Raw genomic sequence first — 27,539 nt, forward strand, 5'->3', positions numbered from 1 at the left:
AAAGAACTCAAGAGAGAAACGCACATTTTGAAAACAATTATACACATTTGGTCATAACTTTTAACAGTCCGATTTTTTAAAGATTATTGATTATTTCATCCAAATTTCAAACATGGAATTTTAGGAGTCTGAAATATACCAGAGCCAAGAAAATTCATATCTCACAGCATACCTGTGTTTTCCCTTGCTGCCCATAAACAATTTTTGTCGGGATGATTTTAGCCGCTGGTTGAACTGTGGAACCTATTCCTTTTGGTTGAGTTACAATCATTTTGGTGATGGGTCTTGTAGCAGTGATAATAGCTGGCTTTGCTCCTGTTGGTACCGTCTGAATAGTCTTTTCTCCCTAAATTAAAGTCAGTGAATATATGAGATTTCTATGTATTTAAATGATAAAAACTGACTTTTCACTGAAAAATCAGAGAGGTTTTGCCAGGATGATGGGAACAGGACTATAAATTAAACAGCAAAGTACAATGTTTCTAGGTGATCACAAATCCCAGGCTTAGTTGAGATGGTCCCAGAAATCCTCTGCCCAACTTCCTGTCTAAAGAAGGCATTAATTATTTCCTGGTAAGTGAATTTAAAAAATAATCTCACAGGGGAATACTTAATACACCATCTCATTCATAGAATACATACATTAAAATAGTCAAGAAATTATAAAAGAATAATTATAGAGATTATAGGTCTCTACCACCCCAGAATTATCTTCATTTTCTAATTTACCTGAAATAAACATTCACGTAACAAAAAATTACTGTGCATTATACCAGTAGCTAACTGTACACATATAAACAAACTAAGCTCCCCAAATAGGAAATTATAAGGATAAATAACAGAATGTTTATGTGTAAAATCATGGGCAAGAGAGGAAATTAGCAGATATTAACAGTCTTTCTGAGGTTATATGGGAAAATACAAAAAAAAAAACAAAACACCTTAGGGCATTCCCCACATTTTACTATTAGCATGTTACTAATATCACTTTAGTCTATTAACTAGATAGCTTAAGTCCATTAACTTTTCACCATTGTTTGTACTTTTGTCTGCTTTATTCTTAAGTTCCATCTTCTGGTCATTTATAGAGTCAATACTTGAGCTTCCTTAAATTCAAAGACAGTGATTTTACTAAATTATTAGTATTTTAAAAGTTAAAATCCATAAAGCTGAAAGGAAAAATGTTCTTCACCTTATTGGTTTTTAACTTTCAGTCATCATCATCTAAATGTGTGGCCATCCAACTTAGCCAGTAAAAACAAAGCACCCAGGTGAGCTGGCCAAAGGTAATAACTCCATGAATTTAGAGCTAAATATGATTATAAAAATCACAAGCTTAACTATCTGCTGAAATAGTCTAAGGAAAATAGGAAGTGTCTGTCAATCATATTATTCCTTATTTTAATACACACATACCCTTCACATTTGGGAGGAGCTTTAGTTCATTTGCCAAGAGCCACTAGTTTTCAAGTGGGCATGCCTATCCTTTAAATAGCTTGATGGGTTCTGTCCAAGTATAATGACCATTCAAAGCCTATCAAAACCAACTAGCAGGCTATTTTTTTTAAAAAATCTCTTCTGATGTATGTGTATGGATGTGCCCAGATGAGCAAGCTGTTAAGTATAGGTGCATATACATACGTGCAGTCTTATGCTCTGATCTGCTTGTTTTACTATCATTTCCTGTGTCAAACTGTTGCTCTTAGATATATCTAGCAGCTAGGATTCATATACAACTCTTCAATGTATGTGATCATAGGACTTAGGGTACATGGCATCCCATCTTATATATCAGATTCTATGAAACTGCAAAACAAACTATAAAAGGGTTCTGAAAATCTGAATTCTAATCTAGGCTTTACTTTTGGTTTATCATGTGAACTCACACTAGGAACTATCTGTTTTCCCACATGATGGAAATATCTAATGCCAACATTATAAAGACTGTGATGCCCAGGAAGCTACCAGAGACCTACAATGAAGTACAGCGTTCTTTTTTCTATCAAAGTAGGGACATTACCAAGCCTAAATAGTTAAGTGCCATGAGTAATAACAGTAAGAGAAAAATGATTTATTGAGGACTTCCTATGTGCCAGGCACTGTCCTAAGCACTTTCAAAAACAGCTCCCAGTTAACTGAACTCACTGATAAAGATCATAGTCCCCAATTTACAAATGAGGAAATTAAGGATGAGAGAAGGTGAATAAATTTGCCAAAGGTCAAACAACTACGATACTAAGAGACAAAGCCCAACTTTGTCTAACTCCAAACTTCTGCACAATTGCCTTCAGAACTATAAACGAATCTGTTTTTTGATTATTTTTTTTACTAGCTCAAAGAGGTAAAATGAAAGTAAATCCCTCTCAATTAATTTGCTTAATCCTATATCTCCCTTGGCCCAGCCCAGGCCAAAACTAGGCTTCTGTCTACTGGACAGAGGCAAGAATAAAACTGTCCTCTAACAGAGGTCTCCCTGTAGTTAAGGCAGTGGAATCTTCCATTTGGACCAAGCGAAGCATCTAAATCATGATCATAAGCAACCTAGCTATGAGCAATGTGTTTTAGGAATTACTGTAAAAAATGGCATCGTTTGGTGGTACTTGAACAGTTATTACATCACAGTAGTGGTAAATCAAGCATACAGGCCATTGTGGGGTTCTAAAGTCCTTAGGCAAATATTTGTGTAGCTGGTCTTTAAAATCCTCAGTGGACTGCTGAGTCTGCAGTACACGCTCTTACTTACTCCAGCATTTAGCAATGTTGTGACCACGTTTTTGCCCGGGAGGCCTTGAATGGTCGTTCCTTTTCCTGTAGTCTTTTGCACAACAATCACATTGGGCTTGGAAGTCATTGGGATTGTAGTGATTTTGGTAGTCGTTCCTTAGAGAAGGGGGGAGAAAAGGAGGCCTGAGTTAAGGACTAGTGATATTTGATTATTTCTGTTTATGTTGTACACAATTAATACACGTAGTCAGTGTCACCCCGAGATGACATGAAGGCTGTCATGAGGATGAAAATGAAGGCTTAGAACAGTAAGCACAAGTTGTCCTAGAATGAGAGAGAGTTAAGAACTGACTTTTACTACAGTCATCTTTTTGGAATTTGAAAACCTACACACCAAAATCAGAATCTAAAAATATCACTATCATTTTCCCCATCAATATTCCTCCCCTAACTAGTTGACTGAAATAAAAATCTATATTCCTTGACAAATACTTCCCCAAACCCAGTATTATATCTATTTTTGACTGGTGTGATGGAAGAACTCTTCAAAAAAGAACATAAAAAAGAGGTCAATACTTATCAAAATTCACATAACATTAGACTTGAGAAAATGTATGAGAATAAGGCATTTATATTTGTGTGATCAAAAAAGATAAACACTCAAAGACCAAGTCACAGATTAAACTTGTGCTCTTGTAATCTGCGGCACTCGGAAGAGTCTGAGGATGAAATTCCAATGTGTATGTTTATATAAAAAAAAATTCTATTTTCAACCATTAAGATCTATTTCATATATCTATATCTACTGATCCAAACATATTACCATGCCCTCTTTCCACATCCTTCCACAATGTGCTTCTCTTATACATATCAGATCTGTTCCCTATATTCTTCTGATTGGCACGGCTGGAAATCCTGGTACAAATCTTGCCTTGTCTTCCCTGTATCACCAAACAGAACAAAAGCCCCTTGTGCTCCACACCCTTTTTGTATCACTAATTCCTCAGTGCTTAGCACATACTGTATGGCAATCACTCAGGAACAGTTGTTCAGTGAGTATGTGAAAGAACTCAATCTATCACCAACCTAAATCTTCTTTCAAAATGTTATTGATGTTGACTCAATAGACCCTCATCTCTTTTAGTTTCCTGTATTTTCTCCCTATTTGCAAGTTTCACTATCATATAAATAGCTCTGAAGCTCCCATTATATCAAACATCCTAAAAAAAAAATTTTTTTTTTTTAAATTATATCAAGAACCCAGAGCCTGTGAAATTGGTCAAAAACCTTCTTGGGGCAACTGGCTGGCTCAGTTGGTAGAGCATGTGACTCTTGTTGATTTCGGGGTTGTGAATTCAAGCCCCACACTGCGTGCAGAGATTATTTTAAAAAGCAAAGAACAAAAAGCCTTCCTAATCCCTATTTTATCTAGTTCCAACTTTCCCTCTTAGGTTTCAAAATCCTCTATGACCTGACCCTTAATCTACCAATTTGATTTTATTTGTTCCTGCTCTTACCCTACAACACGTGCCACTCACTAGTCTAACAAGTAACTTCTTCACTATGGCTTCCTATGACTTGTCATACAGCACTCAAATTCCTCTTAGGTTTTCAGGTTCTGTCAGACTTAAATTTGCAGAATTATCCACTATATACCTCTGCTGCAGTGTGTTGGTCTCCACATTGGTCCTTGAGCATAGGAGTCACAATGAGTCTGTGTCTGTGATTTGCTCTGCCCATGAAAACAGGCAAGTCACATTGTTCTTCTATATACTTGCATATCATTTATCAAATGACTAAGCACAGAACAGGTACTTATTAAATACATGACTGATTAATATGTTCCCAGGAAGCAAAGTTAAACAAAATTTTATTCTTTTCTACTGGGAAAACTTACCATTCCTTACTAGAATTTTAGTAATGAGACTGCACTAAGAATAAGAATATTCTAGTCAGGGGCGCCTGGGTGGCTCAGTCGGTAAAGCGTCCGACTTCGGCTCAGGTCATGATCTCATGGTTCGTGGGTTCGAGCCCCACGTCAGGCTCTGTGCTGACAGCTAGCTCAGAGCCTGGAGACTGTTTCAGATTCTGTGTCTCCCTCTCTCTCTGACCCTCGTTCATGCTCTCTCTCTCTCTCTCTCAGAAATAAAACAAACATTAAAAAAAGAAAAAAAGAATATTCTAGTCAATTTCTGGCAATTTTATTACTTCATATATCATTGTAATATATTTGCCATCATGTAATGTCTCATCAGTCCAAGGTAATACAGTCAGGTTACATAAAAACTAGCCTTGCAAATGTTTTTCCCCTTATCTGCAGTTTCTGAACAGTAAGCTGTTAAGAGCCACAAAAACCACACTGCCCACTATTCACACATATATCAACTTCAACTCTTAACCAACTCCCATATTCCATGTATGGGGCATACGTGATTGATTGTGATGACTCCTTCAATAATACAGCCTCACTAAATATTTGGTTAAGAAAAGAAAGGGTTTTTAGGAAGTAAGCATTAAAAACTATCTCAAGGAAATGTTAGTTAAGCTTTAACCAAAGTACAAGGACCACTTTTTTTGGCAAAACTTGCTTAACAAGTGAATTACATTTGTATCTAAGTCACCATCTAATTCTTTCCATTGCAGGGATCTGTCAATTTATGAGACAGTTGCAAACCAAGTTCAGCAACTTAACAAAATGAGGGGAAAGGATGTTAGAAAACAGAAGAAAAAGGCATAACATGAGGAAAAGCAAATACAGTGTCATTTTAAAATGGAATAGTTTATAACTACAATTATTAAGTTATAAAAATCTAAAGTTCCAGTGAACATATTTCCATATTTCAGTTGATAACTATGTTATAATTATTAATTTTTTAAAAAAGGCCTTTCTCGGGGCGCCTGGGTGGCTTAGTCGGTTAAGCGTCCGACTTTCGCTTAGGTCATGATCTCGCGGTTCGTGGGNCACATCGCAACAGAATGTATAAAAATTCATTTGTTTAGCATTTCTTAGAGCAGAGAATGCATCTCATGTTCATCCCTATGTAGCACAGCACCCAGCCCAGAATTTGGCTCACAGACTATCAGAGAACCCATGGTATGTATATACAGTCTTCACTTATAAAGACTTAAGATACAATGGGTGCAAATTACTATTAAGTCACATTTGGATCATGGACTATGATATTGGATATATTTCAGAGATTTCTATTTAAAAATAAGATTCCTGTAAAAATGTGAGCAGTATGGTAGGATGGCTTCAAGAAACCAATTTAATAGCCCAGATTTTACTATTCAGAAAAGTTTTTACAACATCCTGACAATTTGATCTCTTGGGTGATTGGTTTATGTTGCTTTGCTCAAAGAATGAGCAAATGAATGAACAAATGAAAAAGATATATAAACATTAGCTCCTTCCCTGAACATTGTTACTAAGGATCAAGAGAATAAAAGTCAAGTGTTGCCATTGCCTCAGCTTTTCATAATGTCCTTAGAGTCGAGATCATGAGTTCATCTCCAAAGGATCCAATCTTCTACATAAAATAGGCATGGTTCCTTCACCAACCCTCAACAAAGCTCACAAAAAACCTTACGGATCTGAAAGGCCACTCTATATTTACACATAAGTAACTGACACAAAGAAGTTAAATAACTGAAAAAAAAAGTCATACCTTCCATTTGATTGCTTATTCTGATGAAAAGAAAAACTTGACCTTTCTAGAAAGCACTGTGGAAAGCACTGTGACTTTGCTTTCTAGAGGAAAGGAAGTAAGGACTTCACATAATAATTTATGTATGATGATGTTCATCACAGGACTATTTATAATGAAAAAAAATTGGAAGCAACCTAAAACATTCAACAAGGAGAAAATGGCTAAATATGGTGCATCATATAAGGAAACATGGTGTAGCCATGAAGCAGAGGCAGAGGAAGTATCAAGATACACTTAAAGGAATAGGAAAATAATGCTATTCCATGAAAAAAGGGTAAAAGCTGATTATATTAGATCACAATATAATTTTAAAAACATATATACGATATATATACACACACATTTATAACCAAAATGAATAGAAAAAGGAATGAACAGAAATACATACACTTAAATTTTTACATATTTCTCTGGATGGTAAAAATTGTAGGTTTTTAATTTTCTTTGTACCTTTCTGTATTTTCCAAATTACCCACAATGAGAGGAAAGTATCATCTTTCTTTTTAAAGTCTTCTGTTATTACAGCTACATGTCTGGGTATATTTTAAGAAAGCCATTTCATTTTTGCTCAGGGGGTAGGGAGGTGGGGTAGGCATAGATTCTAGAACCCAGCATTTAATTATGGATTTCCCAAATTCATCCAACTAGGCTTACCAGCTTACTGAGAATAACAGAGAAGCAGGGAATGAAAACTACTATAAACTAACCTGTAATCCCACAATCATGGAATAACAAAAATACTATAAAATAAGAGAACTGTCTTTATAAAGAATATTGATATGTAACATAAGGATCAGTTTAGAGCAGTCAGAAATGAGAAATTCCTCAAAATGAAAGTGTCAACCGTGAAGCAGAGATAGACACAAAACAAGCCTTATGCAATGAACAGCACTGTTGGAACTGTGTGCCAAGTATATCCTATAACGGTAGAAAAGTTTAAGAACTCTTCTCATGTTTACCCAGTATACTAGAAATAGCAACTAACCATGAGTTGCTTAATATTTACATACAAAGGTGGATAAAATATATACATGTATAGGGTATACATCTCACTAACTCTCTAGGAAAATGTGCCTACTTGTAGTGCTCTAACCTGGTACAAAGCAGCTAAATCATAAAGAAGGTCTGAAAACAGCAGCCTAATGATATCTTGACATTCCTTCAAGCTGCAAAGTTATTATGAATTCACATACAAGTAAAGAAAAACCATTATGGCCATAAAAAGCTACATACCAAGAATGAACACTCTTTGAAAAATGTTTCAGAGAATGTGCTGTATCCCCCTTAAGATATTGTCAGATAATAAATCATAATTTGAGTTTTCACGGTGTTATTTAAAAATCCCCTTAAAGCCAGAGTATGATTCTTTCCCTACTGGTTTCACCCTCCTCAGTTTGGCAAACGTTGGATTTTCTCACTTACACTAAAAAATAGAGCCAAAATTAGCAGCTTTAAATATAGTGCATTATGCCAATACCATGCCCTGCTTTGTTTTGTTCTTATTTGGGGTTGTTTTTTTTTCACTCTCTGAATTATCAGCAACATCATATACTGCCAGGAACATCAATCTCTTCACTTTAAAATGTTAGAACAACTCACCTGGGGCATACAAAATATGGCTAGTCTACAAAAATGGCAGACAATAAAGTCCACAGGACGGACTTGATGAGAGATTATTTACATCATTTTAATTAAAAAATAATAATGAAAACAGATGCTGTGTTAACATTCTACTTCAGAGTCTACAACCCAAATACTCCAGGAATTAATGAGCTGATAAAAACCAGGTAAGGTTCCAAAATACCATTAAATATTAGCTTTCACTATCTGAGTAAAATGTTTTTAAAAAGTAAACAATCAATATAATGGTGAAAAGAAAATAAAAGTATTCAAATATTTTTATTTTTAATAAGCTAAAGTGACATTAGTAATTGAAACGATGAGATATAGTTCCCTCAAACATAGATGAATAAATCCTAGTTCTTTCTTCCACCATGTAGTTTATACGGTCTTGGAGAGGTCAATTTCATCTCTCTAAACTTAAATCTATCTGTATCCGTAAATTGTAGGTGATACCAACTATTCAGATTTATCAGTTTGGAAAGGACTGACAAATGGGAGACTACTCTGTAAATGAAAAATCACTATGCAAATGCAAATAGTATTTCCAGTCTGATTAAAAACAAGTATTTCTATTTTAAAACTATCAAAAGCTTAATGTGTGAAGATTTAATATTAGAAATAAAAAACTATACTTAATCACTAAACATCAAGACTAAAAACAAAGCTCCAGATTTCTAAGCAGAAAAATGAGATCAAACAGAATCCTTCAACAGTGAAATACAGTTTCTCCTCTTACTGTTACCTATACCTTCAACATATTTCAGATATACCTACCAGAAACTATATTACTGCTAATTATCTTGCCCCCCAAGGTAGCTAATGATTTGGGCACTACTGTAATGATGCTACCACTGGTAGTTTTCACATAGGTTGCAGCTCCTGGGGTTGCAGCCATCCGACCTATGGATGGGCTCACTGTTGGCCGGGTATAGGTTGCCTGTGTGCCTATAAAAAGGGAAAAGCCAAAAGAAAAACTTGTCATTACTTATAGAAGAATGACAATTTATACAGTTTAACTATAATTCAGTGTAATCTACATTGCTTTAACTTGAAAATGGAATTTCAAGGTGTCAAGGCATTAAGTAACAATTTATAGCCAATTTTCAATGCACATAGCAGGAACTACAGCCAAGTCAATTTGAATTAACTTTACACATAAAATTTTGTGATGTGTTGCATCAAATTACTAACCCCAAGAAAAAATATAACTCTGTTCCTTTCTTCTACTACCCTTCTTCCACTAGTTTTATGCCAAAAGAAACTTAAATTTAATCATCTTTCCTGCCAGAGCGTTTTAGGTATTTCTGTTATAGATTTTAAGGTCTCTGCATCTGTTTTATACGGTCTCGGTGCCAAACCCAATGTCAGCACTCAGCAAATAAGGCAGTATTGTTTGCTTAAAATTTCATAAACTTTTACTATTTTGTACTCTGCCTCTCTCTAAATATATTTCCATCTTTTAAAGAGTCATTCCATCATTTTACTAGAGAGTAAAGTTCAAGCTGCCAAGAGTTGCCAGGAATATTTCTTTTAGCCTAAAAAGTTCACTATTTACATATTTCCTCAACTCTAACTGAACCATTAGAATATTTTTCTTCATGTCTCTCAAAGGACTTTACACTCTTTCCCACTATCCCAAGGACTTTTTTCTTTTCCCAAACAGGAATTAAAAACTAACCAGATGAGCCTATTGCAGTTTCCTACAAATCCAGTAATTCAGAATTACTATTCCCAAGCTAAGAACTATTAGTCTGGGGGAGAATGAAGATGCCTGAGATAACACCTTCCTCAAGAGAAAAAATGTAACAGTCACTGTGATAGCCATTCTCAACACAACCCATCCCACAAAAATGCTTTTAGCAAGGTAGTTAGAATTTTTTAAATATACAATCACTATCCAAAAAAAGGAGAAGGGGAAGAACATTAGGTAGAATTAGTTTAAATTCCTTACAAACATACATCTGCTTCCAAAAAAAAAAAAAAATCTAGTGCAAAATAAACATGCTACAAACGTGATGTGAAATAGTTAGATTATAAGGGTAACAGAAATTTTTGCACTTATGCTTTCATTCTACAATTAAGAATACTTTTTCTAATGTAGATACAAAGGCACAGACAGACTTATTATTTTTCACTACCTTTTGCTAATGTAAAGAATCATACATGCATAACACCACTATATTTATACCAAATGGAAAACAGTTTTGGGGGAAGTATAATAAATTTAATGCAAGAATAACAGTGTTTTCTAAGCCAAGGCTTTGTAGAGACAGCAAGTAGAATGGCTGTCAGGACACGGCGGAGGAGGGGGTGTGGGGATGGAGAGTTCTTGTTTAATGGGTAGTTTCAGTTTGGGAAGATGAAAAGGTTCTGAAGCCAGATGGTGATGATGGTTACAAAATAATGTGAATGCACTGATGCCAATGAACTATACACTTAAAATGGTAAATCTCATGTTCTCTATACACTTCAATTTAAAAAAAAAAAAAAAAAAAAGAGCACAGGTCTTGGAGTCAAACAGATCTAAGTTCAAATCCCAGATCTGACTTTCACTGGCTGTGTGACTTTGGGCAGGTTGCTTAACATAAGTCTCTGTTTTGCTGCTAAAACTGGAAATATTAAAGTCTAAGGGAAATTAAATGTAATGTTTCTACAGACCTTTACATCCTGGCCAATAAATGATATCTTTATAAACTTGAGACAGGTATCATTTTACACTATTTAGACTCTATCAGCTAAATACTGGCTTTTCTCAAGAAATCTGGTAAGAATTACACAAATTTAAAATAACAGTAATGACTAACTCTAATATAAATTATAGTACTTACTATGGAGAACTCTGCTGGCAGCTTTACATCCCTGATTTCCTCTCACACTTACAATAACCTATGGTACAGGTATAGTTATCCCATTTAAATAGACGATGATAAATTACAGGGATTAGTAACCTGCTCAAGGACACAAAGGGTGGTACTATTTAAAATGTTCTACACTGTCACCTCCTTGGGCCTAGCCTGGTTGCTCTCATATCTGAGCAACATGGCATCTTGTGCTTCTTTCAGTCCGAGCAATGCTTACTACCCGGAAACATAATAGAGATTCTCAACTTCCTAAGAGTAAGTGAGATCCCTGTGGGCTAAGAGACCGTGTTTTCATTCCCTCAACAAATCCCCACTAAACACATACTTCCAAGACCAGCTCTCTATGTATATGGTGACTAAAACAGAGATGGTCCCTTACCATGGATCTTATGGCCTAATAAGGTGAACAACCATAAACAAATCAACAAAAAAGTAGTGAAATAATTAGAATAAAGGAAAAGAACGAGGACCATGACAATAATAAGAGAGAGCTAATTTTCGTTGGGGGTAAGAAGGGGAGTCAAGAAAGGCTCTTAAAGAATGGTCTCATTAATCTCTGTATCCCCAGTGTCAAGCACATTGTTGCTACAAAGAAATTACTCAATGAATATATGATGAATGAACGGACTGATACTCAAAACTTACCAGTAGGAGTGGTTACCAGTTTAGTTGTCATAATTGCACCATTACTACTAACCACCATAATAGGGGAATTGCTACTGGTGGGCAGAGTTGCTGTCACTGGTTTAGGTAAGATTTTACTTGGCTGAACTTGTTGTGTGATGATTTTAACACCTTTGAAAGAAGAAAGGGAAATCTCAGTACAAATTATTTTTAAAAACATATTCCTTATACCAACCCAAGAGGGCAGCAGTTACACACAGTCACTCATTCTTGCCGAAAGAGCTTTTTCCATAATGATGAAATTCTCAATTTTTATTCCTCAAATTCTTTCCTAACCTTTCCTAATTTCTCATTGAAGAATATAATGAAGATATAATAGAAGCTATTAACAATTTCTTTAAAAAAAAAAAGATTGTTTCCTTTTGTCTAATAACCATGTCATATCAAGAGCTTTCAAACCCAACGAGAGTAGTGATGTGGATTCTTTTACATTTTTCAAAATTTGTATTTAAATGTTATAATTGGTACACTGACTTTCCAAATGTAAAATACCCATTTAAAGAAATCTCTCAAAGACAATAAAATAAAAAATAAAATGAATCTCTCATATCAACTACAAATTTAAGTACTAATAACTGCTGGGGAAATTTTGGTAACACTTTTCCCCTTCACTGAAATTATTCATGTGAAATTACTTCACTGAAATAATCCACGTGACAGAGTGTATTATATTGGCAAATAAAAATTATATTACTTTTTGGATGGTGATTGAGGTTGAGACATCAGGAAGCAAACAAATCTATTCATTTAACAACCTTAAATAATTTTAAATTTCTTGTAGCTAATTAAGAAGTTAAAATTATGACATCTAGGCATAACTGGGTAAATTATTTAGTCTCTATAACTCAATTTTTTCATCCACAGCATATAAATCAAAATTATAAAGTACCTAATACATAGCAGGGATTCAATAAACTATTATTATTGTAGAGATAAAGAAACTTTATTATTTATTATAATAAAACATAACCAGTTAAGTTGCAGGGAAAATTTTTTTTTACAGTATTATCTTATTAGTAAATTATAATAAAGGCTTAAGACACATTAAAAAAACACCCTCCTCCAAAACAACAGAAAAAACGTAATGGAATCATTAGAGATTACATGGCTTAGTCCTATGTAAATAAGTTGGAAACTAAGATCAAACAGATAATTTCCTCGAAAAATATTACTTATCAAAATGGGCTTCAGAAAAGACCAGTATCAGGGTGCCTGAGTGGCTCAGTCGGTTGAGCTTCCGACTTCAGCTCAGGTCATGATCTCACGGTTCATGGGTTTGAGCCCCGCATCAGGCTCTGTGCTGAAGGCTTGCTCAGAGCCTGGAGCCTGTTTTGGATTCTGCATCTCCTTCTCTCTCTGCCCCTCCCTCATTCACGCTTTGTCTTACTCTGTCTCTCAAAAATAAATAAATGTAAAAAAATTAAAAAAAAAAAAAAGAAAACACAAGTATCTAAACAGACAAATTTCCTTAAAATAAATTTTTAGGAACTCCTTCCCCTTCACCAATAAATAGCAGACCCAGACTGTTTCACAGGACAATCCTACAGTCCTATAAAAAGAAGGTAATTACAATGTATTTAAGACCATTCCTTTTCAAAGTTCGCATCATCAGGTAATAACTATGTGGTGACAGATGTTAACTCAATTTGTTGGGATAGTATTTCATAATGTATACATATATCAAATCATTACACTGTACACCTACAACTAGATTAGCTCTGCTGATCTGCTCACCTAATGAAACTAGTAAAATGATGACCAATGAAAAGCTCTGGAAATAGTCCCAAGGACAAAAGAAGAGACAGCTATTCAAGAATATGTAGAAAAATTCAGTAAGAAAGGAGAGATCTGTGGTTTTTAAACCAAGACCTGCCCCTTGTTACCCACTATGAGTGAGGCAAGGACTCCTCTCCAGAGGAGAGAACTTGACTTTCCCTGACAGCAGAACACAAGTTCTCCTTTCACTGAAGTGCCCTGTTGGAGGGCTTTCTTCTGAGGAGCAGGAGGACTTCGGCTTATCTCATCCTGGCCCCAGGTACATATTGCTAGTCTCAGGCAAGTGATGTCAAGAGGTGGGTGTTCCCTTCTTCTGACAAGCCCCCAATTTGTGGAACAAAGGCTATAGCTTGGACACAATGGCACTGAGAAAACTGGAGTCCTGATCACCATTGCCCTGCCTTGTGATGTGGTGGTTCCACCACTAGGAGAAGCAAGCCAAGAGGACATCACGTTCCTGGCCAGCTTCCCACCCTTGCCTCCATTAATGCTCAGCTTCTAGAGCAGGGGTGTCGCTCAGAGAGAAGCCTGCCATTGACCTTACCCCCAGAGCTCCAGGGATACCTGAGGGTAGATATAGGTAATTAACAGTTTGTAATCTCTTCCCAAAGGAACTGACTTCATTTGCAATAGAGCCACGGAGAAGTTCAAGTTCTCAAGAACTGTGTAAGATGTGATGAAAGGCAACTGGAAGACATTTATGGATTTAATGAAAATATAATCTAGATAATAGGCCAGACAGTTTACAGGAGAGAAATGAGGTATAAGTTAGCTGAGAAAAACTTACCTATGGTCAGAACAAATACCAAAAACTGACTCCTGGAACTATTCCTTCAAGGAAGCCACAACCAAGGGTGCCTGGGTGGCTCAACTGGTTGAACAGCTGACTCTTGATTTCAGCTCAGGTCATGATCTCACGATTTATGAGATCAAGCCCCACACTGGGCTCTATGCTGTGTAAAACCTGCTTGCAATTCTCCCCCCCCAACCATGCTTCCCCCTTGTGCACTTTCTCTCTCTCCCTCAAAATAAATAAACATTAAACAAAAAAAAACCCAAGAATCCAATAACCACCAAAGCTATTTTTCAGAAATGCAGTCAAATAAAGTCTTTACCAGATAAACAAAAATGGAGAGAATTTGTTGCCAGTCACAATTTGTTGCCTTACATCAGATGCTAAAGGAAGTTCTATAAAAGGAAAAAGAAAACAAAACAATGATGTCCACTCTTGAAAGCTATTTTACTAGTTGTTCTAATGAACTAAATAATGAGTTGAGCAACGGTAGAGGATATCAAATCAACACAAAAGTCAGTTGCATTTGTATAAATTACCAATGAACAATCCAAAAAATGAAATTAACAATTCCATTTACAGTAGCTTCAGAAAAATAAAATACTTAGGAATAATTTTAACAAAAGAAGTGCCATGTTTCTACTCTAGAAACCATACAATATTGTTGAAATAAAGAAGATCTAAATGGGAAAATATGTCTATGGATCAAAAGATTTAACATCATTAAGATGGTAATACTCCTAAATTGACCTATTCAATGCAACCCCTATCAGAATCTCATTGGACTTCTTTATAGAAACTGACAAGCTGAATTCCAAAATTCATGTGGAATTGTAAGGGACCTAAGTAGTCAAAGCAATCTTTAAAAAACAGAACAAAATCATAGTAATTATACTTTCTGGTTTCATAGCTTATTGTAAATCAACAGTAACCAACACAGTGTGACTGGCATATGGCAAGGCATATAAATAAATAGAATAGACTTGAGAGTGCAGAAACAAACCTATACATGTGGTCAACTGATTTTCAAAAGGGTGCCAAAATCATTCAGCAGGGGGAAAATGGTCTTTTCAACAAACAGTACTGAACAAATGGATAGCCATATGCAAAAGAATGAAAATGGGAGGCTTATCTTACATCATAACAAAATTAATTCAAAATGGATCAAAGATCTAAAGTTAAGAGGTTAAACTATCAGACACTTAGAAAAAGATATAGAGATAAAAAGCACAAACAACATTAAAAATAAATAAAGTGGACATCACCAAAATTAAAAACCTGTGCTTCAGGGGCCCCTGAGTGGCTCAGTTGGTTAAGTGTCTGACATCAGCTCAGGTCATGATCTCACAGCTCATGAGTTCTAGCCCCGTGTCGGGCTCTGTACTGACAGCTCAGAGCCTGGAGCCTGCTTCAGATTCTGTCTCCCTCTCTCTCTGATCCTCCCCTGCTCATGCTCTGTCTCTCTCAAAAATAAACAAACATTAAGAAAACACTTGTACTTCATAGGACAATCATCAAGAAAGTGAAAAGACAACCAAAAGAATGGCAGGAAATAGTTGCAAATCATATATCTAATAAGGGTTTAATATCTGAAATATAAAAACTAAAAAAACTTTTTACAACTCAATGATAAAAAGACAAATAATTTAAAAGTGGGCAAGGGAAGGGCACCTGGGAGGTTCTGCTGGTTAAGTGTCCAACTCTAGATTTCAGCTCAGGTAATGATCTCAAAGTTCAGGGGATCAAGCCCTCAGTCAGGCTCTGTACTGACAGTGTGGGGGTCTGCTTGGGATTTTCTCTCTCGTTCTCTCGCTGCCCTACTCTGACATGTGCACAGGCGTGCTTTCTCTCTCTCTCTCTCTCAAAATACATAAATAAACATTTTAAAAGGATATAAATAAATAAATCTTTCTCCAAGGAGGATAAAGGGTCAATAAGCACAGGAAAAGATGCTTGACATCATTAGTCATCAAAGAAATGCAAATCAAAACCACAGTGAAATACCACTTTACACAAACTAAGAGGGCTAGAATCAAAAGTCAGAGAATAACAAGTGTTGGAAAGGATGCAGAGAAACTGAAACCCTCATACACTAATGGTAGAAATGTAAAATGGTACAGTCACTTTGAGAAACAGTCTGCTGTTTCTCAAACAATTACACATAAAGTTACCATACAACTGGGCAATTCCTCTCCAAGGTATATACTCAAGAGAACTGAATACTCAAAAACTTACACACAAATGTTTTCCACAGAATTATTCATAACAGCCAACAGGAAGAAAAAATCCAAATGTACATCAATGGACAAATAGATGAACAAAATGTGAAATATTATTTGGCCATAAAAAGGAATGAAGTACTAATACATATATGAATCTTGAAAACGTTGTTAAGTGAAAGAAATTGGTCACAAGAGGCCACATATTACAGGAGTCCATTTATATGAAAATCTAGAATATAGAAATCTAGAGATAGAAAGTAGATTAGTGGTTGCTTAGAGCTGGAGAGGTTGTCATAGGGAGTAAAGAATGATAGCTAAAGGTTACAGGGTTTCTTTTTGAAGTGATGAAAATGCTCTAAAATCAACTGTGGTGATGGTCACACATATCTGTGACTATACCAAGTACCATTCTGAATGGGTTATTTCAATGGTATGTGAATTATATCTCAATAAAGCTGTTTTTAAAAATTCCAGAGCATTTCTAAAAAAGAAAACATTATCATCTTTCTTAAAAGCACATATAAAAAAATAAAAATTAAAAAATTAAAAAAAAAAGCACATATAACATTAAATTAAAGGCTGACAAAAACTGCACACGAAAAGAAAACTGCAGACCAACTTCCCAAGACTACTGATACATTGTATTATCAATACTTCATACTAGGATAAATTCCAAAATACTTAAATATCAAAAATGTGACTTGTGGCTAAAAATCTAAAAGCGCTAAAGACTACACAAATATATTCAACTATATAGAANTTACCGGAGGAGTTGTGGGAGGGGAGGTGGGCTAAACGGGTAAGGGGCTTAAGGAATCTACTCCTGAAATCATTGTTGCACCATATGCTAACTAATTTGGATATAAATTTAAAAAATNTGTATGATCTGACTCATATGAGGACTTTAAGATACAGAACAGATGAATATATGGAAGGAAGCAAAAATAATATAAAAACAGGGAGGGGGACAAAACATAAGAGACTCTTAAATACGGAGAACAAACAGAGTTACCGGAGGAGTTGTGGGAGGGGAGGTGGGCTAAACGGGTAAGGGGCTTAAGGAATCTACTCCTGAAATCATTGTTGCACCATATGCTAACTAATTTGGATATAAATTTAAAAAATAAATTAAATAAAAAATAAAATAAATAAAATAAAAAAGACTAAGGTTTTGAGTCACTCTAGTAAAACTTTTATATACACGTTTTTACATGACATAAGAGAATCCAAACAACATAATAAATATATAATATCTTACAGCTTTTATTAGCCATACTAGATTTTGTTTAATTAACCATACCTTGCTCCCTAGAAACATTTTAGGATCTCCCCCCACTCCTGTTCAAGAGATGATTAAAAATTTGCTTTTGAAATAAGACAAGCATTACCCTGATACCAAAACCAGAAAAAAAAAGTCTGATGAACATGAATACAAAAATCCTTAATAAAATACCAGCAAACTGAATCCAACAATACATTTAAAGTCATTCACCACCATAAAGTGGAATTTATTCCCTGGGATGCCAGAGTAATTCCACATTCGCAAATCAATCAACGTGATACATCACATCAATAAGAGAAAGAATAAGAACCATATAATTATTTCAATAGACGCAGAAAAAGCATTTGACAAAGTACAATATCCATTCATGATTAAAGCCCTCAACTAAGAGGCTTAGAGAGATCATACCTCAACATAATAAAGGCCATTATGTGAAACACCCACATCATCCTTAGTGGGGAAAAAACCTGAGAGCTTTCCCCCTAAGGTCAGGAAGAATACAAGGATATCCATTCTCCTAACTTTTATTCAACATAATACTGGAAGTCCTAGCCACAGCAATTAGACAACAAAAAGAAAAGCTATCTAAATTGGTAAGAAAGAAGTCAAACTTTCATTATGTGCAGACGACATGACCCTCTGAAAAACTCTACCAGTTCTATCAGTTCTATCAGCTAGAACTGATAAACAAGTTCAGTAGAGTCGCAGGATACAAAATCAGTGTATAAAAATCTGCTGCATTTCTATACACCAATAACGAAGCTACAGAAAAAGAAATTAAGAGAACAATCTCATTTATAATTGCACCCAAACAGTAAGATACCGAGCAACAAACTTACCCAGAGGTGAAAGACCGTTAACTCTGAAAACATAAAACACTGATGCAAGAAACTGAAGAAGACACAAAGAAATGGAAAGACATTCCATGCTCATTACTGTAAAAATGTATATACTACCCAAAGCAATTGACACATTTAATGTAATCCCTATCACAATACCAACAACATTTTTCACAGATAGAATAATTAATCCTAAAATTTGTATGGAACCGCAAAAGATTCCAAATAGCCAAAGTAGTCTTGAAAAGGAAAAGCAAGGCTGGAGGCTTCACAATGAATTCATAACTCATGTTATATTACAAAGCTGTAGTACTGGTACAAAAAAGACACAGAGATCAATGGAACAGAATAGAAAACCCAAAAAATAAACCTACAATTACATGGTCAATCAATCTTTGACAAAGATTTTTTTTTCCAATGAGAAAAAAGTCTCTTCCACAAATGGTAACTGGACAGCAACACGCAAAAGAATAAAACTGGACCACGTTCTTAAACCAGATACAAAAATAAACTGAAACAAGTTAAGGACCCAAATGTGGGACCTGAAACCATAAAAATCCTAGAAGGGAACACAGGGAGTAACTTCTTTGACATCAGCCATAGTACCTTTCTTCTAGATAGGTCTCCTGAGGCAATGGAAACAAAAATAAAAATAAACTTGGGGACTACACCAAATTATAAGCTTCTGCACAGTGAAGGAAACAACAACACTAAAAGACAACCTACAGAAGAAGTGAGGGACAGTGAGGAACCTGCTCGGGATTCTCTCCCTCTCTCTGTCCCCCCCCTGCTCTCTCTCTCTCAGAATAAATAAATACGCTTTAAAATTAAAAAAATAATAATAATAAAACCTCTTTAAAAATAATAACAAAAACTTAAAAAAAAAGAAATTCTGCCACTGGCAACAACATGGATGGACTTTGAGGGCATTATGTTAAGTCAAATGAGACAGAGAAAGATACATACTGCAGGAACTTACTTACATGTAGAATCTTTAAAAAAAAAAAAAAAAAAAAGACTCATAGATAAAAAGAATATTAGTGGTTGCCAGAGGCTGGGGGTGGAGAGTTGGCCAAAATGTAGTCAAAAGGTCTAAGCTTCCAGTTAGAAAGTAAGTAAATCTTGAGGGTGTAACATACTGTACAGTGACTGTAGTTAACAGTAGTGTACTATACTTGAAAGTTGCCTAGAGAATAAATCTTAAAAGTTCTCATCACAAGAAAAAAAAATGTGTAACTATGTGTGATAATGGATGTTAACTAAACTTATTGTAATCACTCTGAAATATATAAATAAATCATGATGTTGTACATTGTTAAGTAATACAATGTTATATGTCAATTATATCTCAAAAACTAATAATAAAATATTCCTATCAAAAACCAAAATGAAACAAAGCTGAAAATGTTGGCATCTTCCAAATGCTGCTTCTACTACCAAATAAAGTCCAGATTCATTCGAGGAAAAAAAATCCATTTTCATTTCTTAAAGCTGTCCCCATTAATAGTCTGTTTAATCTCCTTGTCTTTGAGCCTCCATCCTACCTGCCTTTTTACTCAATATTTTATGATTCAATAACTTAAAATAATTGATTCCTACTTCTGAGTTCTCACTGTGCTAGAGATGCTTTCAATAAACTGCTCAACTATTATTCCACAAACCACAAACTTCTTCACTATATGCAATGTCCTACAATCTCAGCTCTTCTGCTCATACAATTTTATGCCAAATTCGTAATATGGCATTCTAACACAAAACTCCCCAGATGAATTTTTCAACTGCCTGCTTTCTATAATCCCAATGCATCCACAGTATAATTCTAAAATCTGGGTTTACTTCCTCAGCTTCCTTAACTCCCTAGAGAGTCCTCTGGAAATGACTGCCACGGCTGAGCAAATTCCTTTTTTTCTCATTTCTATTCCCAAGCTCCAGTTCTTTCTATATATGTATTTCCAACAGGAGGCTCTCAAAATATAGTTTAGAATTAAAAGTCTGGGACTCGAGGAAACTATATCCATGTATACCAGCAGTCTTCAGAGAAGTAGTGACTGGGGAAGAATTACACCTTGTAAACACTGTCCAGTTACCTGACTCCTGTTTGATTTGAATGGTAGGCTTGATACCAGGTGGCAAAGGAGGCTGCTGCGGCTGTTGCTGATGAGATACTGGTGCAGGCTGGGCCACCTGTTGCTGGGTCTGCTGCTGCACTTGATGTAACTGCTGCTTAGGAGACTGCTGATGCTGTTTAGGAAACTGTGCAAGAATCTGAGTTGGGGCACCCACTAAACTTTTGGGAGAAGGAAGTCTGGTCGATGCCATTTTGATCGCGGATGTAGATACACCTGTAGAAGGGTGAGGGGAAAAGAACTTATTTAATAGTAAAGCATACTTAGAGATATTTCTTGTCCTAAGTAAATAGATAAAAACAGTGACTAAAAAGCACCTGTTAAATATCATGTATAATATGTGGTATTTTACATATTTGCTATACAGTCCTCAAACCTTGCAAGGGAAGCATCACTCTCTGAGTATGTGTTCACTCAGTAAAAACTTACTGAGCACCTACTTTATGGTAGATCCTTGGGAAACTAAATTGTATCCATGAAACAGTCCCTACCTTCTAAAGGTTACATAAGAAGATAATCAAATGATTATACAGATCATTACAAACTGTACTAAGTGCTATTTTTGTTTTAACAAGTAAAAAGGTTCTCTTCCTTTTGCCCTTTGCGTCCCAAATAATTCACCGCTAAGTCATCAGCTGGCGCAAAGCAAGACGAAAAACAAGGCAGCTAAGCAGAAAAGTGGCTGAGCATGAAATGTCAGAGCCCACTGTAGAAACTGGCCTAGCATGGAAATCAGTAAGATGAGGAGGGCGTCAATGCTGGGGAAACTCAGGGGATAGATACCCTGCATGTAGATTCAAAGCCCAAGTGAGATACAGAGCGGTTCCATGAGTACGAGCCACCTAATAGTCTCAACGCTTGAGCAGAATGTCCACAGGAAGAGGTGGCTAAGGAAAGATCAGAATCCAAACTTAAGTGAAAAGGTCTTCTGGATGGGAGGGCAGCCTGCCATAGGTGTCAGCCTGCGTTAGGTGTCAGAGCTGAGTAGGGGAGACTGGCATCCATGCAAAAGGGTGACACAGGCAGGGGGTCAGAAACAGGGGGAGTGATGCAGGAGTTTGCAGAAGGCCAGAGCCTAAGTGGAGAGAGGAAGGCTTCTGCATAGAGGTGGGAGCAGTAACAGCAATGACAGACAGTTTGTGTACTGGGGAGCTGATACAAAATAAGTACATATATGAAAGATAATGGAAGTTAGCTTTTTCACTATCAAAGAAGGGAAAGGAGAAAACTACAGTTGTTTGATTAAAGTCAGACATAGCAATATGAACCCATAGTTTTCAAAATAGAGAAATAAATATAGATGTAAACATGAGCATGTATATGAATGTACACACAGGTGCACATGCACGTATACACATGCATGCATGCCCATACTTGCACATACACATAACACAGCAGTAGCACATCTAGCATCCATATTCTAGCTTCTAATTATCACTTTCCACGAAAAGGAAACAGGGTTCTTTGGAAAAATGGCTGATCCCAGGGCTAGAGTAGAAAAAGTACAAGATGAAATTGGTAAATATAAAAGACTTTTTACTCCTTGTACGTGATTTCTTTTAAAGAGAATTGTTTAAGCAAAAATAGTAACAACGCAATATGGGGTTTATAACATATAGAATTTAAATGTAGGACAAACACAGCACAGGATGAGAGAGAAAAAAGTATACTATTCTAAGATTCTAACACAATATGGGAAGTAGTATATTACTTGAAGACAAACTGTTATAAATTAAAAATCCACAATGTAAGCTCTAGTGCTCAGTTCTCAACCAAGGGCAGCTTGCCCCCTCCTACCCCAATAGCTGGCAATCACTAAAGACACAGTATTGGGTAAATAATTCATGAAGTCCACAAAAGGATACGAGGAGAAGATGAGATGAAAGAAAATTTCTCTCACCAAAATATGAAAAGACAATGGCAATAGGATTTAACTGAAAAGTAGGTAGAATAAAAAGTAGAAAGATCATAGTAATCAACCTGTGTAATAGACAACAGCCTATTATTTGCCTTAAGAGGAATAAGAAGATTTAAGAAATATACATCATATAGATTTAAGAGACAACAACAAAAAAGCTATGCAATCTACAGGAGTAAAAAGGGAAGGAATCAAATATGAAGCTGTCATCTAAAATAAACTACTTCATTCTATACACATAAAGCATATTTCAACTATCACTTTTTTATTATTATTACCAGCACCAGATTTATAACCACCATATAAAAATAATTATCTCTTCCAAACACTAAAGTGCACAGTTGTGTACATATATAATATATATATAACATATATATTACCTTTTATCAAACAAAAAGAGGGAATATAATATATACATATTTGCTTACATATTTTACAAATTGAAGGATAAATAAAAAGCCAATTAAAGGAAAAAAAGGTTACCAACCAGGGAAGGACAAGAGAGGGTGTAAGAACCGTAAATAAAAGATTTCTCAAAACACACCTTGTTTTCTGGATTTGACTTTGGAACATAAACTTTTATGCAATTATAAATTAAGGAAAAATATTTTAAACTGCAATCAGTAAAAACAAAACAAAATGAAACAAATTAACCTAACTGTGTATCAAATTAGAGCTTAACCATAGGGGGAAAAAATTATTTCAAGTGACTTTAAAATACACTAATTTGACAATATATCCTTAGTGAGAATACCCTAAGAACCAAAAGAACACATAATAAAATCTTAAATTTTGTTCAATAATTATATTGTTAGTCATCATATTGGTTTTGTTATTCTAAAACTATTAAAAATATTACAGGATGAATCAAATACCTATCTTTACTAATTGTCAGAAACCAGGATTTTCAGTATGAGAAAAAAGATACAATTATACAAACAGAAAAACAAAGAAGTTAAAAACCCATAATTCTAAATTGCAATTCACAGTATCAGTATGAACTGATGATGTATTTCCTCCTTAAAAAAAAAAAAAAGGACTCTAGTTCTGTCCACAGAAAATTTTGATTCAGAAACAATATCCAATCCAGTAACAATGACCATCCCCCACAGTGCCCAGACGATGGTATCTAAGCACCATTTCTCACTAAGAAACCAGGGCTCCTTGAAAACATGTCTAATTCCAAATCTGGGGCAGAAAATGTATAAAATGAACCCAGAACATCTTGTCATATCACAAAATAAGGACTATTAAGGACTAAAGTGGTTGCGTCAAGGGGCGCCTAGGTGGCTTAGTCGGTTAAGCGTCCGACTTTCGCTTAGGTCATGATCTCATGGTTCTTGGGTTTGAGCCCCATGTTGGGCTTTGTGCTGACAGTAAGAAACCTGCTTTGGAATTCTCTGTCTCTCTCTCTCTCTGCCTCTCCCTTGCTCACACTCTGTCTCAAAAATAAGTAAACATTAAAAACAAAGAATATCTATAATGGATTAACAGACATGAAAAATCTTAACGTGGAGAATAAAAATTTCACGGATCACTGAACTAACTCATTATCTGAAAACGTAATAGAAGGAAATACTCAGACATTTATCCTACTTTTCCTATATGAACTATACTCAGAGTAACCAGTGGTAATAAAGGAAAGTTCTTCTTTAAGAATTCTACATAATAAATGAAGAAAATAAAGATAAAATTCATTTTGCAAATACCAATAAAATAATGACTGAGGCAAAGACCATCAATAGCTATTAAAACGGTTGTTAAAACTTGTACCTATTGATCAACGTTAATGTTGTTAAAGAGAGAAATCAGACATTATGTGCCTTCTAAAGTGACACACCAGGAAGTACACAATACCACTTATAAAAGGTTTAATCTCCCATCTCCAAAAACAATCAGACTTAAATCTGATCAAACTTCTGGATTAACTACTAGTTTTATGGAAATACTGAAACAGGAAAACTTTCTGAACCACATCATGGGGATAAAAATCAGCAAAACCCAGACTATGGAAACTTCTCAGGAAAAATGACTGATTTCTTCAACAAATGAATTGCAAAGGGAAAAAAAAGGAAGAGAGATTTAGTAAGTTAAAAAAGACATAATCATATCGACAATATGTGGACCCTGTTTGGATCCCAATTAAAGTTTTTTGGGGGGAGCCCGAGTGGCTCAGTTGGTTAAGCCTCCAGTTTGTGACTTCGGCTCAGGTCATGATCTCACAGTTCATGAGCTCAAGCCCTGCATCGGAATCTGTGCTAACAGTATGGAGCCTGCTTGGGATTCTCTGTTTCCCTTTCTCTCTGCCCCTCTCCTGCTCATGCTGTCTCCCTCTGTCTCTCTCTCTCTCTCTCTCTCGAATAAATAAACTTAAAAAATATTTTTTTATGACATGATCAAGAAAATTAGGGGAGGAACTGAATGTTTTATTATTCTATCAAGAAATTATTGTTAAAAATTCTAGGTGATAGTGGCACTGTGAGTTACAGTCTTTTTTTAGGGATACATCTGAAGTATTTATAGCTGATTGATATAAATAATATCTGGGATCTGCTTCCAAACATTCCAGGTCAAGATTGTATGGAGGGAAACAGTGGGTACAAATGAAGCAAGATTGACCATATACCGCCCATCTCAGAAGCTGGGCAATGGGCACATGCGGATTCATTTTACTAGTGTCTCTACTTCATATGATTGGAATTTTCCATAATAAAAAATGTTTTAAATTATCCTTCTTTTAGATAACAAACTCAAAATAACCATTCTAACCAGAAGACTTTTCAGAATTCCCATATCCTAAATATTAAGGAGTTCCTTTTCCTTTCCAGAGCATGAGCCAATCATACACAACCTCCCCGACTCTCTACCTTTGGAACCATCTCTACACTTATAAACACGGAATCACCCGCCAAGTTGCTGCTACTAAGACTCTTAGCCACTCCACCATCAGCTGCCCCTACGAGAATAACCAGAGGCAGATACATCAACTCTAAAACAGCCTGTCCCCAGTCTCCAAAAGAAGACACTGAATGCCCTTGTCCCCCAGGCCCCCACAGAGAAGCTGCTACAGAAGCCCTACCGTTAGAATGACAACTCCAGTCTGCATATTACTGCTTCCACTAACATTTATCTTTTTTAGAAGAAAATGACTTAACTTTTTAGCACTAATAAGAAAGTTAAATATCTCAAAGACTCAAGAGTCATATAACTATATGATTATCTACATCCTTGAGTATCTACATTCACATAGTTTACTTTTATAGCTCTCATCATCTACTGAATTTCAGTGAAGTTCCAAAATATCTCTGAGATGCCTTGTCCAGCTCCCCTATAACTACTTGACACTTAAAAAGATATAGGACACTAAGAAGCAAAAGAGAAAACAGGGAAGTCCTAAATTCCCAAGAGTTTCAGAGAATACCTGAAAAAGAGTGAAAAGCAGAAGCATGGAATATTCATTTTGCCTAAAGGTATTTTATTAGTAGCCAAGAGAAAGACCCCTTTTATTTCAAATAATAACATGTTCCTTGGAAAAACAATAATATTTCTAACAGCACGATAAAACTTCAGCATACTGTGTGATGAGTACTGAAAGAGAAAAATGTTTATCAATGTATGACAGCTTTGACACACGGGTCACTCAGGTGCAGGGACAGGTGGCCTTTCTTTCTCTCGCCTTCAAATTTTAAAATAGGGAATTTGGATCATGTTTGCAACCAACATTTTCAACAGATTTTCTGTATAAAAATTCTATTCTTTTAATACTATACTATAGTTTACTGCTGTGCGAGGAGAGAGGTTGGAATTTTTTAATTACTTAAAGTAACAAAAGAAAATGTCAAGCCTGCTATTTTCTTATTGTTGACTGAGACATTAAATAGGTATTAGAGCCAGGAAAAAATGAAACATAATTTCATATACTGGCATTAAGGCTGTAAAGGATACTGACTGCATCGCATCTACAGTAGCCTCTTCCTTGCCTACACAGTTAAACAGAACACACTAAACATTACTAAAACAATTATAAAAAATACGTGTTTTCCTATTCTAGTGCTTATATTCACTACTAGTTCATAAACTATGATATTTCCAAGTCCCACTCTATCTTAGGTATGTAATGTTTCAAGTAAAACTTAATGAAAACTAATACTAAGTCCTATGCGATATTGCTTCTATGCTCCCTTTGACAGACTATGATGATGGGTATGAATTCTGTACAGTACATGCTTCTATCCCCCATCTTAAGACTCATCAACACTAAGAAGAAAATTTCTGACAGTGGGCTATTTGCTTTTCGTAGGGAGGAACACATAGGGAGGCACACAAGGATATGGAAGAGAGCTAAACTTATTTAGGCTAACATGGAATTGAGATTTCCACATTTCCTTTCCTCTGCTATGATTAAGCAGCAATTGTCCTTCGGTTCAGTCTTAGTTCCCCTTAATATATCCCATCATCCACCAATACAGAAAAATTTAGGAGACTGGAGAAAAGGTGAATGCCATGTCCTTGAAATCATCCTCTTCCTCCTGCTTCTTATCACTGGGTAACTTCCTCGTAATACTTCCCTTGAAAAACTTTGAGTAAATATGGTTGACTTAAACAACAGGAGTATGAACTACGTGGGTCCACATACACACGTTTTTTTTCCGATAAATACAATATAATATGATAAATGTATTTTATTTTCCTTATGATTTTCTGAGTAACATTTTCTTTTCTCTAGCTTACTCAGTTGTAATACAGTATATAACTGGGCCCCTAACCCCTACGTTGCTCAAAGGTCCACTGTAATTTCAAGTTCTTCTTTTAAAAATTTCATTAGGGGCACCTAGCTGGCTCAGTCAGTACAGCATGTGACTCTTGATCTCAGGGTTCTAAGTTTGAGGCTCACGTTGCGTGTTACTTAAAAATAACAAAGGGGCACCTGGGTGGCTCAGTCGCTTAAGCTTCCAACTTTGGCTCAGGTCATGATCTCACA

The 27,539-nt window shown here is 35.5% G+C and overlaps 1 protein-coding gene across 8 annotated transcripts in view; it reads right to left on the reverse strand.

Moving 5' to 3' along the window:
• Nucleotides 1-27,539, reverse strand: part of EMSY (EMSY transcriptional repressor, BRCA2 interacting) — an 80,363-nt gene that overhangs the window by 23,358 nt on the left and 29,466 nt on the right. For all 8 annotated transcript variants that reach the window (XM_077776269.1, XM_077776220.1, XM_077776255.1 and 5 more), the window contains 5 exons: nucleotides 20,602-20,856; nucleotides 11,564-11,713; nucleotides 8,832-9,002; nucleotides 2,744-2,880; nucleotides 173-346 (listed from right to left, as the gene is read on the reverse strand). In XM_077776269.1, coding sequence (XP_077632395.1) covers nucleotides 173-346; nucleotides 2,744-2,880; nucleotides 8,832-9,002; nucleotides 11,564-11,713; nucleotides 20,602-20,856 — 887 coding nt within the window. The remainder of the gene's footprint in view (nucleotides 1-172; nucleotides 347-2,743; nucleotides 2,881-8,831; nucleotides 9,003-11,563; nucleotides 11,714-20,601; nucleotides 20,857-27,539) is intronic.

Source organism: Crocuta crocuta, unplaced genomic scaffold (genome assembly GCF_008692635.1).
Source record: "Crocuta crocuta isolate KB4526 unplaced genomic scaffold, BGI_CrCroc_1.0 scaffold271, whole genome shotgun sequence".
NCBI classification, from domain to species: domain Eukaryota; kingdom Metazoa; phylum Chordata; class Mammalia; order Carnivora; family Hyaenidae; genus Crocuta; species Crocuta crocuta.